The sequence below is a fragment of the Hydra viridissima genome, unplaced genomic scaffold (assembly GCF_058129835.1).
Source record: "Hydra viridissima isolate aposymbiotic clone 2 unplaced genomic scaffold, HvirCarnegie_v1 scaffold_1, whole genome shotgun sequence".
NCBI lineage: Eukaryota > Metazoa > Cnidaria > Hydrozoa > Anthoathecata > Hydridae > Hydra > Hydra viridissima.
The window spans coordinates 5,853,007-5,872,722 of record NW_028324300.1 but is presented as its reverse complement, the minus strand read 5'-3'; the positions used below and the strand labels follow the sequence as shown (position 1 = coordinate 5,872,722).

General features: G+C 29.3%; 2 protein-coding genes across 4 annotated transcripts; both read right to left on the bottom strand.

The window, feature by feature from the left end:
• Positions 1 to 3,882: 3,882 nt before the first annotated feature.
• LOC149893053 (uncharacterized) lies at positions 3,883 to 8,985 on the bottom strand. 3 transcript variants are annotated; one of them, XM_090075283.1, is made up of 10 exons: positions 8,876 to 8,985; positions 6,020 to 6,224; positions 5,788 to 5,886; positions 5,523 to 5,645; positions 5,370 to 5,435; positions 4,898 to 5,020; positions 4,542 to 4,714; positions 4,381 to 4,445; positions 4,142 to 4,236; positions 3,883 to 4,023 (listed from the first exon to the last, which is right to left on the bottom strand). In XM_090075283.1, the coding sequence occupies exons 2-10, from the start codon at positions 6,213 to 6,215 to the stop codon at positions 3,923 to 3,925; spliced, it is 1,041 nt and encodes a 346-aa protein (XP_089931409.1). In that variant the 5' UTR covers positions 6,216 to 6,224; positions 8,876 to 8,985; the 3' UTR covers positions 3,883 to 3,922. The 3 variants fall into 3 exon arrangements, with proteins under 3 accessions (XP_089931409.1, XP_089931410.1, XP_089931411.1); XM_090075284.1 differs by lacking the exon at positions 8,876 to 8,985 and adding an exon at positions 7,018 to 7,142; XM_090075285.1 differs by lacking the exons at positions 5,523 to 5,645; positions 8,876 to 8,985 and adding an exon at positions 7,018 to 7,719.
• LOC149893054 (uncharacterized) lies at positions 7,833 to 8,918 on the bottom strand. The gene has a single exon (XM_090075281.1). The coding sequence runs from the start codon at positions 8,916 to 8,918 to the stop codon at positions 7,833 to 7,835; it is 1,086 nt and encodes a 361-aa protein (XP_089931407.1).
• Positions 8,986 to 19,716: the final 10,731 nt, after the last annotated feature.

Here is a 19,716-nt window from a genome sequence, read left to right as displayed (position 1 = left end):
TATATTACAGGATAAAAGTACAAATTAATGATGTAGAATTTTTTTAGTCATCGCAAATGCTGAAATTGATGCTCATTTTAATCCAAAAATTGCTGTTAACATAAAAAAACGGAGTCGAAAACGTGGCAAATTATTCCATTAGGAATTTAGTTGTATTTCCTATTAAAATCCTCTTTCAATTTATCTATTGTTGCTGGCGTTGCACAGTGACTCAAAACAGCAAAGAAAATGGTAATAAACCCCTCACAACTTTTCTACAAATTAAGTGTCCTTTTTTAAATAATATGAAATTGCAATAATTTTTTATTTCAAAAGTATAAATAATTGCTTCATAAAATTTTTATTTTGTATTTTATAGTTAAAAGAAGTAAAAAAATTTGATATTACTTTCAAAGAAATCTGAATAATGGGAGATTTTTATTTAACTAAAATAGAGTATTTTTGATTTAAATAAAAGTGTATATTTATTTTGAAGATAATTTTTTGGCACTATATATTTCAAACTTACTCAAAAGAAAAAAAAATGTCTGATTTTTTTGTTTAAATTTAAAGACTTTTCTAAAAAAAAGGTCGCAAGTAATTGTATTTTTTTGGTTTATATATCAGCTAAAAAAATGTTCCACCGAGTTCCAAAAATATAAACATTTTTTCTAGTTAATTAACATTTCTACTTTTAAATTATAAAGGGATTACTGCGGTCTCCTGCGGTATTGGAAGTTATTAAAGAAATACAAATGCTGATAAACACTTAAAAACTTTGTTTTCCGCCATTTTTGAAAGTATTTATTATTTGATAAGCTCAACATGTTTGAAAAAGCTTAACTGAACAACTTCAGTAGCTCCTGTAATATAAAGTTACTTAGTAATATAGTGTTATTACAGGATGTAAGAATTTGACAATTGTTAAAGCCAGTTTATGAACATTATATTTATCCTACCTTGCACAATATTTTCGTGGAAAAATTGAAATGCAATCCTGAGAATATACATTTTTCTGAAATTTCTGCAAAGTGTACTCTTAAAAGCATGTTAGATCACACTGTGAGTAGAATAACTGAAATGATTGATGTGCCTAATTGTGGTCAAGGTAACGAAATATTTGGAGTTTTATATGGAAAGATTGGTTTTGATGGAGCATCAAGCCAAAGTATTTATAAACAGAAATACTTTGAGACAAGCATCACAAGTATAGAACTTAAGAGTGAAGAAAATCTTTTTAGTACAGCTTTTGTGTCTTTATTGCTCAAAGTAGAAGATGGCGAAATTTGGAAAATTGGAAATCCTTTAAGTTGTCACTTTTGTAGACCTCTTCATCTACAATATAAAAAAGAGAGTCCAATTTTATCCAGAGAAGAAGAATCAGATCTAAAAAATCAAATAAATACCTTAAAGACGTTTTGCAAAGCTTTTTATATTGCAGAAAGAAAGGTGACCTTTAATATCAGCTATAGAGTTGATCTTACAATGTTTGATAATAGAGTAGTTAACACTTTCGCTGCCAATTACGAGTATACTCGTAGTAAGTTGGCGTCATTTATTTGCCAACTACGAGTATACTCGTAGTAAGTTAAAGTCATTTTTTTGCCATGTACGAGAATACTCGTAGTTATACTAACTTATTTCAAATAACATATGTGCATTACTGGCTTTGTCTGCTCTTTTTTTTTTTTTTCTTTTCTTAGCTTCACATTTGGTTTCAGAAAATATTACATTCAAGTTTTTATTTTAAAAATCCAGGGAACCTAATTTAAATGCGGATAAATACAGAAATAGCTTTAAACAGATAAAAATAAAACATTGATATTTATTTAATTTTATTTCATGAAAATTTAAGTGCAAACCTATTCTGCTGAATGATACGTTCTGAAACATTCGCTGATACATAACGGAGGTCTATTTTCACAAACAGCACATTCATATCGTGTTTCTTTACGTTTTATTTTAGATCAGACTCGACATGGTTTGGTTGAGAATTTTTTCTTTTCATTCGTTGGTATTGAAGGCAAGTAGTGGAAGCTATTATTGGTAATACGAGGCACAATTTCATTCAAACGTTCACCTAATAAATCAGTAACAACTAATTCTCTAAACTTAAGCAAGGAAATTGTTTGATCTACCCCATAATTGCTGTTTAGACAGTAAGCATTAAACAAAAAAGTATCAAAGAGATGAAGTGCTACTTTTTTATACCATCTGATTGTCTTTCTTAGGCAATCATAATATGATACCATTTGTTCCGCCCTATCTACTCCTAACATATATTGATTGTAATCTTTAATAACGTTGGGTTTCATTTTCTTCTCTCCTCTTCTGTTTTTCACTTGAATCATTTGCAACGAATGCAATGCTAATCATTAGCACGCCTCTTTTGTCTTTCCATCTAGCAACCACTTCACCCTCTCTGCTCCTGCTTATAACGTCTCCCTGTTTCAGTTTTGCTTTTGTACACTCTTTTGGATTTGACTTTCTGTCAGTTCTTAAAGTACCACAAATATATGTTTTTTGATTTATCATGTGCTTTGTTAATTCAAAGGAACTGTAAAAGCTATCGCTGTATAGGTGATAACCTTTTCCCAGACACTTTTCCATTAAATCTAAAACAATAGGTCCCGTTTGACCCAACAAATGTTTATCGAGAGTTGTTTCGCCAGAGTAGATTTTTACTTTTAGTACAATACCATCTGATTCGCAAAGCTCATAGAACTTGATACCATACTTATGTCTTTTATTTTTCACATACTGCCTGAATACAAGACGTCCCTTCCAAAGCATCATTGACTCATCGATTGATATATTTTTATTAGGACAATAGATGTTATCCATTGCATTATTTAAGTGATCGAGAAGTCCAATAATTTTACACAAGCGTCCACTACCCGAATCCTCATTGTTAATGAAATGCCAAAACCGTAATATTAGTTGGAATTTATTTCGTGACATTATTCTAGAAAATAAGGGAAATCTATAGAGACTGTTCCTAGACCAATAGTGTTCTAAAGATGGCATTTTGACACACCCCATATGAAGAAGAACTCCAAGGAACTGCCGCATATCTTCTGAATTTATTGGTTTCCAATCTTTAAAACGTGAGCTTCTTCTGAGGGGACGCTGCTTATTTATTTCTTGCGTTGCGTAGCGATTAGTTTCAACTACCATAGTATTTATAAGCTCTTCTGTAACAAATAGTCTAAAGAAATCTAATGGTTTCTTGCTCTCCATGTATATCTTCAAACCAGGATTGGCAGTAAATTGAATTTGTTTTACAATATTCCCCAGCAAACAAAAAGACGTCTTTTAGTCGTATTAAAGACGTCTTTTCAAGATCGAAAAAGACGTCTTAAAGATGTCTTAAAAAGGTCTTAGTTGTCCGTCGAAAAGACGTCTTACTCAAGACTGTTTAAAGACGTCTTACTGAAGACATCTTAAAAACGTCTTGTCTAAGACGGATTAAAGACGCTTTATTCAAGACGGTTTACTGAATATAACCAGCACACATAAGACGCCTTTTAGTCGTCTTAATTACGTCTTTTCAAGATCGAAAAAGAGACGTCTTAAAGATGTCTTAAAAAGGTCCCCATTGTCCGTCGCAAAGACGTCTTACTGAAGACGGCCTAAAGATTTCTTTAATTATATTTTAAGAAAACTGTGTTGTATTAATGGTATATTTAGGTTGCTACTACCGATAATAATGGGTATTAACAACATTAAAAACACTATTAAGCAAGTTCAAGTTCTTACTTTGTTTTTTAGAAACATTATTAAAGAAGAAAAAGAAAATTATTTAAAAAAAAAAACAACGCAAATAATTTAAAAAGGCACATATAATACAGTTAGTTGGATTGTTACCAAGTATCTTTCTATTTAACAATTTATACAACATATAATATATATACAATATATAACAATAAAAAAGAATATTTTTTTATTTTGTTTTTTGCCGTGAAGGAGCATTTTTACAATAACGTCCAATTTGCTGTTTAATTTCAGCATTTGAAACCTTTTCAAATCTTCTTTTTATAACTTCTAAAAATCAAATTAATCATGTAGGAAATATTTATCAAATATATTGGAAATAAATTTAACTTAACATAGATTTTTAACTAAAATAAAAGTTGAATAATTTAAACCTATTTTAGATTACCTTCTATTAAGTCATACAGTTTAGTTGATAATAAACCAACCTTTCCACCAGAACCTTTTAAGTTGAACTGTGTCAACAGGTTATTTGTAAATAATCTAAAAAACATATCGAATAAATGATAAAATATATGAAAAATATTAAACAATTTATAATTATTGATTTCCATAATTACTATACATAAAAAATATATTTACCACAAACACGAAAAATGATTGCTATGCAAAATGTAATAAAAGAACCTATTCATGACCAATCTTGTCAGTTGTTTAAAATCTTCTGCACCTAAAAAACTGAGCTGTTTAACCTAAATAAAAGTTTGGCAAAATAATTATAAAAAAATATTTATTTTCACTTTTAATTTATATGGAATATAAAGTTTTACATATGGATAAAGATTTACCAAATCAAGTCGAACACAATCATCCTCTAAACTTTTGATAAAATCCTCATACTCTGCAATAGTGTCTAATTTCTTGATTGCAAAATTACTATTGGGTTGTTTGTTTATAGCTAAAATAAGCTCCTGGTTTTCAAGAACCTTTGAAACCATCTTGAATATCATGTGTTGGTATTCTAAATTATATGAAGAAAATGAAAAAAGAAATATACAGAATGCAAAACATTTATTAATACATTTTCAAAATTGTTTACAAGTATTATTCTTATACCTAAAAAAAAATCCAAATGTGAGTACAAACATTCTCCACATTTTACTTACTCCAAATAAAAAAATCAAGTAAATGTTAAAGAGCTTACTTCCAACTTCCATAGGAAACTTATTTTTGAGTAACTTCTCAGGTCCAAGCGCTTCAATCATGGTTTTTTCTTGTATGTCTGTTCTCTGAAGCTTTTTGTTTGGTTCTGATGTATGAGGTATAACTAAAGCAAAAAAAAATTATACATATAAATAATAAAAAGTTACTTTTTTAATCTGCAACAAATTTTTTTAAAAATTTTTGGTACTTTGTTATTATTAATACATTTTTTTCTTATTTTAGGCTTTAGCTCCTCATGACCACAAAAGTTGATGGGTAAGAGGAGGGAGAACATACAATTTTTTAGTTTAGAGCCTATAAAAAAAAATTATATATAAAAAAAAATTTGATTGTTCCATTTCAGTTGATTGTGAAGGTAAAAATAAGTGAGGCAAAGATAAAGTTAACAATAAAAGAATATTCCAACTTTAATGAACAAAAAATATAGTAGAAAATTCAAAAGTAATACATACATAGTGCACCAGAATATGAAGGTGATTGTTCCTCTGTAGTTGAATGTAGAGGTAAAAAAGTTTCAGCTAAAAATAAGAATTCAGTAATAGTGTAAGTTAAAAATATATAAATTCTAATTTTGAAAAAATTGAAAATTAAGAGACAAAGTGTACCAGAACACAGATTAGATTGTTTGAAAGTAGATCCAGATGACAAATTAGAGTCAAAAGATCTTTTTAATGGTTTTTTCAACACAGATTTAAAAACTGGCAGAGGCAAAGGAAAGTCAGGTAACTCTAAAACATAATAGTTTTATTTTTTTTTTTTTTTTAGTATTTATACAAACATATTAATTTACAATATAGATTTGACATTAAACAAATAAAAATAAATAATTAACATAAAAATAATTAAATGTAATTATACCATTAACATTACCTTTCCCTTTAAAGGTATCTTTGGAAACACAAATATCTATTTCATCTTCTTCCTCTGTTGGTGTGGTGTAACAATATTCTTTTAGTTCTTCCATATTATCTAAAAGAATCAAAACTCTTATAAATCCAATATAAAAATCAGATATTTTGCCAGCACATATATGATGGCAAAATATTTGATGTTTATATTGGATTTATAAGAGCTACAATATATATATATATATATTTCATACCACTCTCAAATTTGATTTTAACAAGATTATATTTGTCCCATGTCTCATCCACATCCAATTCATCTTTAACAGCTCTATGATAAGATACACCTGCAGGCCAGAATAATATTTTTTTATCAGTATCTATCCACCTTCTAGGAACAACATCTTCTATTTCCTCAAAGTTCTCTATCCAAACAGCTCTTGCCCAAATCATGGTGTAAAACTAAATCATGAAAAAAAAAATAAAAAATTTAAAATATAAACAAAAGCCTTATATTAAGTTGGAATAACAGAAATAAGTAGCAATAACAAAAGACAACTGTTTTTTAATTTAAAAAACTTATAAAGGAATGAAAAGGAACAAAAAAAATCATTAGGTTAATAATTATGGTGATAATGACAAGGAAGAGCACTAATTTGTCTGAAAAAACAGACAAATAAAACGAAAAAAGGAATTAAAAACAGCGTTAAAATAACTGTGCAGGCAGTTTAAATAAATCTGTTTAATATTTTATATTTTTAAGATATTTTACTTCATCACTAACTATTAAAAAGGTAGTTTTAATAAATTTTCTAAATAATAAAGAAATGAAACAATTTTATAGAAAATTAAATCTCTTAGATAAGTTTTTTAAATTAAAAGACAGTTGTCTTTTGTTATTGCTACTTATTTCTGTTATTCCAACTTATTATTAGGCTTTTGTTGATAATATAATTTTTTTTATATATTTATTTTTTTATAGATAATTTCAATTAAAAATTATCTTTTTATACAAAAATATAAACTGTAAAAAACAAATAAAATGGAAAAATAAAGTTAAAAATAAATCATTATATATATATATATATATATATATATATATATATATATATATATATATATATATATATATATATATATATATATATATATATATATATATATATATATATATCAAACTTTGGATACAGGATGCAAATTAGTAAAACATAATAAATATAAAATATTTAATCAAAAGAAATTTGACTTTAAAAACCTTTCAATTAATGTTCTATATTATGCAATAAAGGAAAGCATGCAAGACCTCCCTTCCAAGGTAGAACAACAACCTTTCGGCAAAGACTTTCCATTTTTAACTCAACAAACTTAACTCCAATTTCATCAATACTTGGTATGAAGAAAATTTGAAAGGTTTTAGACTGAATAGGTTGTGTATATAAATCATTTTGTAAATCAAGTCTAAATATTCTACATTTAAAAAATCCAGATGATAATTTCTCATCAACAAAACAAAATTGATTTTCTCCTATGTAAAAACATGAATTATTCAGCTTCACTGAAACTTTTAGTTTTCGAGATTTTGTATTTAACAAAGATTGTATACTTTGATATTGCTTGGCTATTTGAACAACAGGACTCTTTGAGTTTTTTACTGCTTTCTTTAATGTCTGCATATAATTTTCAAAGGGAAAACAAGATATGTCATTTAGTGAACAATCAAATTTAACAACATCATCACAAATATGAAGTAAACAGTGAACATTGTAAACACAGAATGAATTTGTATATAAATGTTTTGAGTTGATAACAAAATAATCAATGAGTTCTCTAGCAAAAGCAAGATAATGTTTCCTAAATTCACTGTCTTCATTTAAGAGAATTACCATTGCAACATGCAATGTTAGAAAATGATTATAAATTTCTTTACTAACAACACCCTTTAAAACTAAGGGACCAGTGTATAAGATAAATTGTCTGAACTCTGTTGCTTTCCACTGATCTAACTCTAAAAGGGAACGTGGTTGTCGAGCAAATTCAGATGTCATCATACCACGTAAGCTTAATAGATTATCAGATATTTTTTTTTATTTGGCCATTTGAAAGTCTACAATGTTTTGGACCAGACTTTAAAAAAGTAAGTATACGTCTTACTACACCAAGACAAACCATGTGCATGTAATCCAAAATAAAATCAGAAACACAAGATATTTTAAGTTGAGCTAAAGGAGTAAGAGATTTCTGATGATCAGTATACAAAAAGGAATTAAACTCTTCAGTTAATCTTGGAGTTGATGGGTTGTTATCAATATAAACCACTCTATGCTCTTCATAAAATCCCTTAACTTGGCATCGTTCACAGGAGTAATACCCTGTATGACTTTGTATACATTTAAGAAAAGAGTGAAAAGGTGCATCACATATGAATGCTTTAAGTGTAACATCAATTTTTTTATCATTATAGTATAAACCTTCACCACTTAACAATAAAGATTCTTTGAGAAAATCATTAAGAAAACCATCCAAGCAGTCTGGTTTACCATCACCACAGAAAAGTGCGATGATAAAAATATAGTTCTCTATAAGACCAAGTATTGGCCATAATTGAAGATTAGAAGATTTGAAAAGAGGTAGCCCATCAACATTAATAGTAATAGATAACCCAGTACATTGAGAATCATTTTTTAAATTCAAAAAATTATTTATGCCATCAGCAATAGTAAAGTAAGCATAAGTTCCACCACACTTCCTATCTACTGTAACAACTTTAGAGGGTTTTAAAAGCGTTCTTGCATCTTTTGGTAACTCTGAATGACCATGTTTTTTAAGAATACTCAAAAGCTCGTTTAATTGGTTTTGAGAAATTTTGCTTTTCGAAGACCACATTGCTAAATCTTCTGATAATGTTTCTGTTGTCAAAAGTGGTGCTGCATTACAACATTCAAAATTCTCATAATTACAACTCGAAGACTTATTGTTTTCTTCTTTAAAAACATTATTTAGGGCTTTACAAGGATTTTCAGGCTCAGCCTGAGAAGCATTAAATTCAGTATTCAAATTCGATGTACTATCATTAATATCTTCATCTTCAAATGTCATTATAAAATTCAACATACTTTTATTCAAGCGACGACGCTTCATTCTATTTTCAGTTTCCATAATGATTACTATATAAAACCTTTTGCTAGAATAATGATTTAGAGAATTAACATTAGTCGAGATAAAACTTTTTATGAAAAATTTCACATCTTTAAAAGACACTATAGTGTCTTTTAAAGATGTGAAATTTTTCATAAAAAGTTTTATCTCGTTTTAAAAGTTTTAACTTATAAACTTATAAGTTTATTCACGCCGAAAGTCTTTTTAAAAACGTCTTTAAGACGACTAAAAGACGTCTTTTTGTTTGGTAGAATTATTCGAAAAATAAAGACGTCTTTAAGACGTCTTACGAAGACGAGCGATTTTACACTACGATACAGTCTTTTAAAAGACGTCTTCAAAACGTCTTACGAAGACAAGCAATTTTACACGACGCTATAGTCTTTTAAAAGACGTCTTGAAGACGTCTTACGAAGACAAGCAATTTTACACGACGCTACAGTCTTTTAAAAGACGTCTTGAAGACATCTTGAAGACGTCAACCGAAGACAAGACCATTTAAAGACCTGAATAAGACGGTCTTAAGACGTCTTATGTTTGCCGGGTCGGCTCATCTTTCCATTGGTTTGAATTTCTAGATGGACCACCCGTTGTTCTAGCTCTTTTCGGCGGCATTAAAAAATCTTCTGCAGTGGCTGCTAGATGAACTTCTGTGTACTGATTGTCATCACTTTCTTCAGTGTTATTATCTTCAGAACCTGATTCTGATGCAGTCAAGCTCGAAGAAGTAGTAGTATAAGCGAAAAATGAATCCGAATCTTTAGTATTATCATCTTCACTATCCTCACAATCTTCCATTATCATATGTGCTGTTCCAATTGTGGAATATCTGTGGTGAGCTAATAGGAGATAGATAAATTTATAAGTTATCTATTTATAAAAAAGAAATTACTCATCTATAAAACACATTAATTAGTAGGGTAAGGTTGCCAATATTGTACCCCCTAAGACAAAACTAAAGAATGTAGGTAAGCTACTGAGTGAAAACATGGATTTTCAATAGGATTTCATAATTTAGGGATTGTTTGTTGTAAAGATGTTTAAAAAACTCAAAATTTAAAAAGCGTTAAGTCTCGAAGAATCAAATTAAAAAAATAGCGCTAAGAGTACAATTAAGGAAAATAGATCCTTAATTGTACTCTTAATTGATCCAAAAACAGGTATCACCACATATGGCACAAGTTTTATTTAAATTGTATGTTTACCAATGGGTTAGCTAAGATTAGAATAGAGGAGGAAGGTAGCTAAGAAAGTTATACTAAATAATGTAAAACAATATATACTATATCTGTTTTAAAAACAACCACACTAAATATTGTAAAAAAAATACATAAAAATATTATTTTTGGCAAAAGTTTCAGATATATTGTGTCTGTTTTTGATTAACACCTGCACAGCCATATTGACACCAGCCTTGACATATTGGTAAAACTGAACTAGAGAGTTCATCTTTTTAAGGACTGCTTGTCAATACAAGAGTAATACTAAAATTTTTATTTTTTTTGTTTAAGTGGTGAAGTTCGTATTGTAAGTATGGATATTTCTCTAATTGAAATCTCAAAAGGGTTTTGTTAAACTTTACACGCGTTTTTTTTAGCGGTCAGAATGGTTGCGTCGGTACAATTTAGGACATGCCTTGAGGTACAATTTACGCAACTAATCTGACATTCAATTAATTAAAAAATTTGACAACTAAAAATAAGATTTTTAAAATTCTAAGTATTTATTTTAAATTTAGATAAATTATGCTTTAACATAAGTACACTTAACAAATCATATCTTCTGCTTTTTTTAGTGAAATACGCTTAGCCATAAATACCTAAAATAAGAAATCTTCAATAAAAAACCAACAAGAGCTTATTCTGGGCTTAATGAAGTTGGATGACAAAAAAAAGCAGTTGACTACTTAATTTCATTCAGCAAAGATAAAAAACAAGTTAAAAAATTTTTTGTGGGTTGTAAAAATAACGAGTTATGTTAAAAGTACAATATAGGCATCGGTACAATATTAGCAACCTTACCCTATACTGTGTAAAAAATTCGAAGTGCACACTAAAATGTTTTTTAATGTATTAAAAAACATCTTATTGTGTACTTCAAATTTTTTTTCACATTTTTAATAACATACAGTATAATGTAGTTATCAAATATATTTTAGCTTCTAGTCTAAAAAACACAACGATTTAGAATTAAGAAAACAAAATATAAATTACCTTTTTTACTCATGATAACTGCCAATGTGCATGTGCAAAAAAATTGAAACACTATAATGATAATGTATCAAATAAGGTACATTACTACACCTTTTCAAGATGTAAGTGAGAACTTGAAAGTTGCAGTTAAGAAACGTAAGATATAATTGAGAAATACAACACATAATTTAGAAGTCGCATTAAGTAATTTAGAACATGGAAGATGCAATTAAGAAACGTAAGATGTAGTTTAGAAGATGAAAGTTATAATTAAGAAACCTAAGGTGTAATTTAGAAGATGAAAGTTGTTATTGAGAAAATATAATATATATTTCAAACTACATATTGCAATTTCTTATTTACATGTTGGGTTTCTCAATTGCATTTAAACTATCTTAAGTGCATGTTGTGTTTCTTAATTACATATTGCGACTTCTAAATTACATATTGCGACTTCTAAATTACATGTTGTATTTTTCAATTACATCTTACGTTTCTTAATTACAACTTTCAAGTTCTCAATAACATCTCGAAAAGATGTAGTCACCGCAATGAGTTATACTCATTACGGTGTTACGAGTACTTCGGCACTGGAGAAAAAAATTCCTTCTCCATTGACAAGCTACGAGAATACTCGTAGTGCTTTTTTTTTTTGTCAGTTATATTCAGAATAAAAGATACTATAGAATTATTTCAGATTAAAAATATTTTTTTTAATGAAATGTTGATATGTAGCCTTGGCAATGAGAATGAAACCACGTAAAACAGCCTCGGCAAAAATTAACCATAGTAAACATTATGGTTCGGCAAATAACGCATAGCTTAAAATAGCTCGGCAACGAACGTGTTAACGCACTTACAAAGACAAAATCCACTCAATCCTGCAATGTTTGCAATGCTAAACCCAACGAAATGAACAATATTTATTTATTAAAAGCAAAAACTGAGAATGAGTCAGCCTTGGGGCTTGGAATTTCAGCTTTGCATTGCTGGATAAAATGCTTGGAATTTGTTCTTCATTTAAGTTATAAAATTGAAATTGAAAAGTATAAGCCAAAAATAATTGAGGAAAAATTATCTGTAGACTTAAAAAAAAAAGAGATTCAGGTACTCTTCAGAGAACGGTTAAGCTTATATGTTGACATGCCTAAAACTGGGTTTGGAAATACCAATGACGGCAATACTGCCAGAATAGCATTTAAAAATAGTAAAGTTTTTTCTGAAATCACTAAAGTTGTTTGTGATATAATTGAAAGATTGCATAATATTCTCATAACCATATCTTGTGGATATCCTATTAATATCAATTAAGCATCGGCGTTACCGCATCGGCGGTAAAAAAAATTCGGTAAATTGCGGTAAAATGCGATAAAATGCGTAATACGCATTTTTACCGCATACGGTAAAATTGCGTATTACGCATTTTTTACGTTTTCTTATTACAGAAGACGGTAAAATTGCGTAAAAATGCGTAAAATTGGTAAAATTGCGAAAAAATGCGTAAAAACGGTAAAATTGCGTAAATACGGTAAAACTGCGTAAAAGCGGTAAAAATCGGTAATTTCGGTAAATTGTGATAAAAGTTAGTAAAAGCGGTAATTATTATGATAAAAAATTACTTTGTTTTTATAAAGTCAGGTAGTTGTTAAATAATTAATTACCTTCTAAAATTAAATTAGTCTCCTATATAAGCTTGATTAATGTCAAAAAAGACTACCAGTCTCAAAGTTCTTGCTTCAGTGATCTGATTAGTACACCAAAACCACTGCCAAATCAAACCATCTTCAAGAAACTTTGGAATTATTTTACCAAGCATGACAGAGAAGAGGATAACATCTCTGGCTCTGGCAAGAAATCAGGATTTGCTAAGTGCAATAAGTGCAAAAAAATGATTAAGCTGTCTTAAGGTAGCACCAGTGGAGTTAAAGTTCACTTAAAGTAAGTGTTTTACTCTTACTGTAGTTTAGTATATTTAAATCTCAGTAATTTTGCGTAAATGCGGTAAAATGCACGAAAATTTGAATTACTCAAAACACATCAATGTGTCTTGTGGTTCATGTATTTATTTTTTATGAACTATCTACTATTGAAACATTGTAATTTGCATCCTTTTTAACATTTATAACTCGGCTATTTTCTTTCAGATTCTGCCATCCACTATCTTTTTACAAGATGTAATAAGCTGATAATGAAAATAAAGAGGCTGATAAGTCCAGTACCATAAGAGGATTTGCAACATTTTAACGTTTCTGATAGAATGTAAGGAATGCTCTTATTCCCGGTCTTCTGAAAAACAGGTGACCATGCATAAAGTTCAAAAAGACATATAAGTTCTCCACTTGCTTTGCAAAAGAACCGTAAATGAGGATGAAGAGCGTGACCCTCAAGTTGCAGAGTGCCTACACAACTTCATGGAAGAATTTAAGAAAAATCTATCAAATGATGGCATTAGAGTCAAATACTATAATGTGGGTTCACTTCTGCACCCATATTATAGATGATATACACTTAAAAATATAGCAAACAGTGAAGAAGGGAGGGAAACTGCCATCAAGGAATTGGTTGACAAATACCCAACCACAATCCAGTTCTATGAGTCATTGGTTGATGATTATACTTCGCTAAAAACATCAGACCTTGACAAATCTATTGATCCAGTGGACCTTGAGTTTTTGAAAGAAAGGAGGCAGATTTCAGCGAGCGCCCTGGGACTTTACAATAAACCCAATCAAAGCTCAAGCCACCCTTGATGTTTAAATGTGAAAAGTATCAGACAATAGCCTTACCCGAAAGGAATGTGGATACTTTTCAATATTGGAAGCAAGATAAAAATAAGTCATCTTTGCTAGCTGGTCTGACCAGAAGTTACTTGGTTATACCTGTGACTTCTGCTGGTACAGCTTTTAGGCATAATGCAAAACCAGAAAACACCAGCATGTTAGTTTTTTTTAAGTCAAAAGTACACAAAGGTTCCTTCTAACCTCAAAGGTTGGGAAAAAACTTGTGAAGAAGAGCCATATAAGTTACCACATATCACACCACCAACTGAGAAGACTCAAAAACAGGGAAGATTACAAAGTCAAACTGAAACTGGTCCTGAAATTAAAGAGCAACAATAGTTACAGTTAGACACTCAAAAGTGTCAAGGACTCTAGCTCAACAAAAAGGGTATAAAGGAACTCTAGGTGAAGACAAAACTCAAAGTCTGTTATTTGTTTATTGCAATGACACTTCAACAAAGACAAAGTAGTAGCAGTACTAGCCAAAAAGCAAAATTAGTTAATGTAGTGAAGTCGAATAGGGGAATGAGAAAAAAAAGTACAGAGCATCTGAGCTTGCAAATATTTTATAAGAGACAGATGATGATATATCTGATGATTAATTTTTTTATTAATAACTTGTTTCTTTAAAACTGTAAATGTAATATTTACTAATAGATATACAAAAAGCAATTTAAAATATCTTTTTTAGTTTTTCGGTAATCAGCAAAAAAGGCGGTAAATTGTGATAAAATGCGGTAAATCGTGGTGAAAGGCGGTAAAAAGTGATAAAAACGGTAAAATGTGATAAATGCGGTAAAAAGTGATAAATGCGGTAAACTTGCGTATTACGCTTTTTTACGCAAAATTACCGCGGTAATTACGCATTTTTATGCTTTTTACGCAGATTTACGCATTTTTACGCAATTTTACGCATTTTACGCAAATTTACGCATTTTTACGCATTTTTACCGATGGTGCGGTAACGCCGATGCTTAATATCAATGAATTAGATTTATACTGCACTGAAACAGCTAAACGTAAAGTGAGTTTGTACGACTGGTATGTTATTTCTCCCACTGTACATAAACTGCTGCTTCATAGTTCTTCCATATCATATAAATTATCTTTGCCAATCGGGGTATATTCGGAAGATGCACTGGAGAGTTTAAATAAACAGATAAGAAATTCTAGACTGAAGCACACGGCAAAAATATCAAGGTTAAACACAATGATGAATCAGATGCACTACCTTCTAGTAAGATCAGATCCAAAAGTATCAAGCATATCTTTTAGAAAACATAAGAGCTATCGAGGAAAACCGTTACCAGATGAAGCTATTAAATTAATTGTAATGGAAATAATAGAATGAATGTAATAAAATACAGTTTTTTTTTCTCTATGTATCAATCTTCTTTAAAAACCATTTTTATAAAAATATCAAGTAGAGTAATATATCAAGATAATGTGTTTGTCTTGAAGATTCTAAAACTTGAAAAAAAATTTTTTTGTACGCGTATAGTCACCTTAAACGCGCGTAAGCGCGCGTTATACGCGTTAAAGCTACGCATAAAAAAAAAATTTATTAACAAATTTGAAATCTTTGACCGAAAAATTATTATTTTGATATATAACATTATTGATTTACGGTATATGTCAAATTTTATTTAATTTTTACCGTTTTTTAATCGTTCTGAGTCACTGTGCGTTGGTTAAGGGTCTGCGTCTCGGAATCGTTTTCTCGAAATGAACCGGGAAAAGCGTAACGAGACGAGAAATTTCCCGGAAAAAAATAACGAGACAAAGGAAACAATTATCCCGGAATAAAAATATAAATCGGGACATAAATTTTTTCTCGGAATTTAAAAACTGTGTCCCGGATAATTACGAAACGTTACGAGACAGATCAATTATATTAACTAGATATCTAACTCGCGCTTTCGCAGCGAAGAAAATTTTTTGCCAGCCAGAAATGACGCACAGTGATTCAAAACAACAACAAAAATGGTACTAAACCCCTCACAATTTTTTGATAAATATAGCGCCCTTTTTTAAATAATATTAAATTAGAATGATCATTTATTTAAAAAGTAAAAGCAGTATTTTAATAAAACTTATATTTTACCTTTTTATGGTTAAAAGAAATTAAAAAATTTAATATTATTTTCAAAGAAATCTAAAAAATGAGAGATTTTTATTTAGTAAAAATGGAGAACTTTTAATCTAAATTAAAGTCTATATTTATTTTGAAGATAATCTTATAACTTTATATATTTTTTGAAGCAATACAAATGTCAATGAACCCATAAAAACCTTGTCTTCCGCCATTTTTTAACAGTGGTTTATTACATCAAAATAAATGAAAATGGCGGAAAACAAGGTTTTTATGGACTAATTGACATTTGTATTTCTTGAATTTGAGTTTTTTTACTTGTATGACTTGTTTCAACATATCAAATATAGTTTCAAGAAACATATTTTTATCATCATATGCTACTTAGAAATTTGTTAAAATGTTTTAATTTGAATAACGATTTACTATTCAAGAAGTGCTAGATATTTGAAATAGCATTACTTAACAACTTCAGTATTTCCTGTATAATATACAAGTAACATTATTTACTTAAACATTATATGGAACGTCATGTGATAATTGTCAAAGAAGTTATAACATACAATGTTAAACAGTGTAAAGTGAAAAATAACATAAAGTACTCAAAAATGTTTCTGATATATTTTAATGATTTTAAAAACAACAACAACAAAAAGGTTAGATCTTATCCCGAATATACGTGAATTAGGAGTGGATAATTTACGAATTTGGAAGGATTTACTTAACGAAATCAAATAAAACTGAAGAAATTAGCAAATAGAGCATAAATTAATGCTACTTTAGATAGATTTAATTCAAAAGTGAAGAAAAAAACTAAAACAATGTGGTAGAAAAAATGATTCTTTTAAAGAAAAAGAATACCAATGGCTTCAAGAAAATCTTATGACCATTAAAAGTAGCCATTTTGGTTCTGGAAAATCCCATAAACAATGGGTGGTCCTTGGAGAGCAAAGGAAAAGAGAAAAAATAAAAGAACTAGGTATTGAAATCTTGCTCTATTGTTAGTCTCTGCAAGAATTAAACTTTTTAAAAAAAGTCAAATGTTTTATGGATCAAAAAAGTTAAAGACACTTTGGATAACCTTTCCCTTAAATATGAGTGTAAAACAAACTCTTGCATTAGAAGTGAATACTGACCTCAGCGGTAAACAATACTAAATGATCAGAAACTTAGCCCTCGGACACATTTATCCCCTTCTTCCAACATATTTTAGTGGAAAGATTTAAATACTATCCCAAAAATATATTTTTTCCCCTGATTTCAGTTGCTACCATTAACTTTTACAAAGCTGTGTTTATGTAGATGGTATAACAATATCAATAATAGCAGCTGAAATAAATAATGGTAATTGTGCCAGAAATTCATTAAATTTTATATTAAGGATTAACTAGTATGTCTCGTTATGTCTCGTTATGTCCCGTTAAAAAGATGTAAATTCCGGGAAATTGTAAAGTTCCTATTTTGTCCGGGACATCTCGTCTCGTCTCGGTATCGTCCCGGATTTCGACTGAAAATTAAAAATTGTCTCGAATTTTATCGCTAATCGGGACAAAGCCTTTAGGATCGTCTCGTCTCGTCTCGATTAAAAAAAATAACGAGACGCAGACCCTTAGCGTTGGTAGATAAACTTTATTTTGATAAATCCAATAACGTGAATTTTGGAGAGCGTGGGGGCCATTCAATGGAACCCCTTCGCCCAATCCTTTAATTCGGCAGATTTTCATTAAGATAATGAAATCTCGATGATAGTGGGGAGGTGTTTTGTCTTGCAGAAAAAAGTTGTTCTGTTTATGCTCAAACTGATTAAGAAATCTTGGCACAATTTTTTTCTTGCAGCAAATTTACACCAGTCACAGCGTTAACAAAAAGAATGGTCCAATTAAACCCCACACTTAAAGTTACCTCCCAGTAACTTTATCTACCCACACTCCCCATATAATCCATAACAATCCATACCTCACAGTAACTTTATTACTGGTAATTTTATATGATGTTTTATGTAACATTCTATGGTGCCCAGTAGCTCTGATTGTGGCGATTGTTTGACAGGTTAAATTTAAATGTTGATAAATTCAGAGTGTGGATTCTTGGAAAGTAATAGTTCCGATGTCCTCTATTTCAAATTTATTCCTAATGTGAGTAATGGAAAGTCTCGTAGGTGGATCAATCTGAAACTCTCTTATAAATCGTCTTTTCACTTATACTACGATCCCACACCTATTAAAAGAAGTATTTTTTATAAAAATTTACGTTTTTAAAGTTTAGTCTAATGTAAGGCATTATTTTATATTTTGTACTTAGAAAAGAAAATAAGAAATAAGAGTAAATATTTAAATATTTTTTGGGACACTCCGTATAAAGTAAAAAACTTCTGAAGCTTTTAGTTCTTAATTACACATTGCTGTGTGCCAGAAGATTAATGAATCACCTGCTGATAAAGCAACTACAGTGCTATAGTAATTATAAACTTCTTTTAAACCTTTAGTTTTTGTAGATACTGATGATGCTGTTATATACTGTTGTTGTACTAATCCTGCATGAACTATTAAACTCTTCTCTGTTCACACAACGCAGATGTTCTTTCTAGAACCTTTTTGCATAATCATTTGTAATAATTTTTTTTTTGGTTTTAAATAATTGCTGAGAATCATTAATCAATATGATTTATTTAAATGAATTTAAAATATATATATACAAAAGCTATATAATGGCGATGTAACAATATGATATGAAATTACATATATTTATATCTCAAGTGCTGTTACCAACATTTTTCCGAAAACACTTTGTAGATAATTGTAGATAATTCCGATACAAAATGAGTCACGGACCAGCTTCTGATCATTAAACAATTCAATTTAGTTAATAAATATTTTTTTTGTATATTTAATTTCTAAATAGTTTTCATTTTATTTTTAGCTTATTTTTCTTAACATCCTAATTGTCATCAAAATTTGACTTGTTTATTTTCCCCAATAAAATATTTGAATTTTTAGCCGTTTACTCTAATCCCAGTTCACTCTGTGAGTGTGTGTGTTTTTTTAAATATTTGTATAATCAGTAATAAATAGGTTAAAAAAGAACTTTTTTGAAATCATAATCCGTTCAAATTCTAATTAACAAAAGCTATCAATTTTTTAATGAAAACACGCTCGAGTCTTAAATTTTATACAGTTGTCGGAAGAATAACGATATGAAACTTAAAATTCGGTTTTGAAACTCGAACTGTCTAAAATTTTCCAGTAACCTAACAACATCATGTAAACATTATTTACTATAATTGCTGAAGGTACTTTTTTAAACTTATAATTTTTATTAAAATATCAACGTGGAGGGTGGGGCGGGGGGTACGATATCTTTGCTAAAACACTTGAGTAACCAAGAGTATTTTAAAAAGGGTCTAATAGTAATAAGAAAAGTTGTGCCTAAATTACCGAACATAATCAAGTATTGGAGAATGGAATCCTCATGAAGTATTTGATCGTAAATCCCCTAGTCGTTTGTGGCCGTAAAGCCCCTAGTTGTAACAAGTTCCTTAGTAATTGTAAAAACCGCGATAGAATCTTTAAAATCTATGCATTGAATTAAATCTAGAAATCGTGTATGGGCGATATTAAAAGCTAAGTATAGACATGCTAGTGAATAAAATATCTCTCGTGATCTTTTTTAATCATCGAGTTCAAAAACTATTCATAAGTTTAATCTTGAAAAATGTAAACTTTGAATTTTGTTTT

Coding starts and splice junctions, on each gene's coding strand:
- LOC149893053 (XM_090075283.1), bottom strand. CDS start 6,215: ATGATTTGGGCAAGAGCTGTTTGGATAGAGAACTTTGAGGAAATAGAA. Junction 5,646..5,787: donor AGATACCTTTAAAGGGAAAG/GTAATGTTAATG, acceptor ATTATGTTTTAG/AGTTACCTGACTTTCCTTTG. Junction 4,237..4,380: donor ACAAGATTGGTCATGAATAG/GTTCTTTTATTA, acceptor TATGTTTTTTAG/ATTATTTACAAATAACCTGT.
- LOC149893054 (XM_090075281.1), bottom strand. CDS start 8,918: ATGGAAACTGAAAATAGAATGAAGCGTCGTCGCTTGAATAAAAGTATG.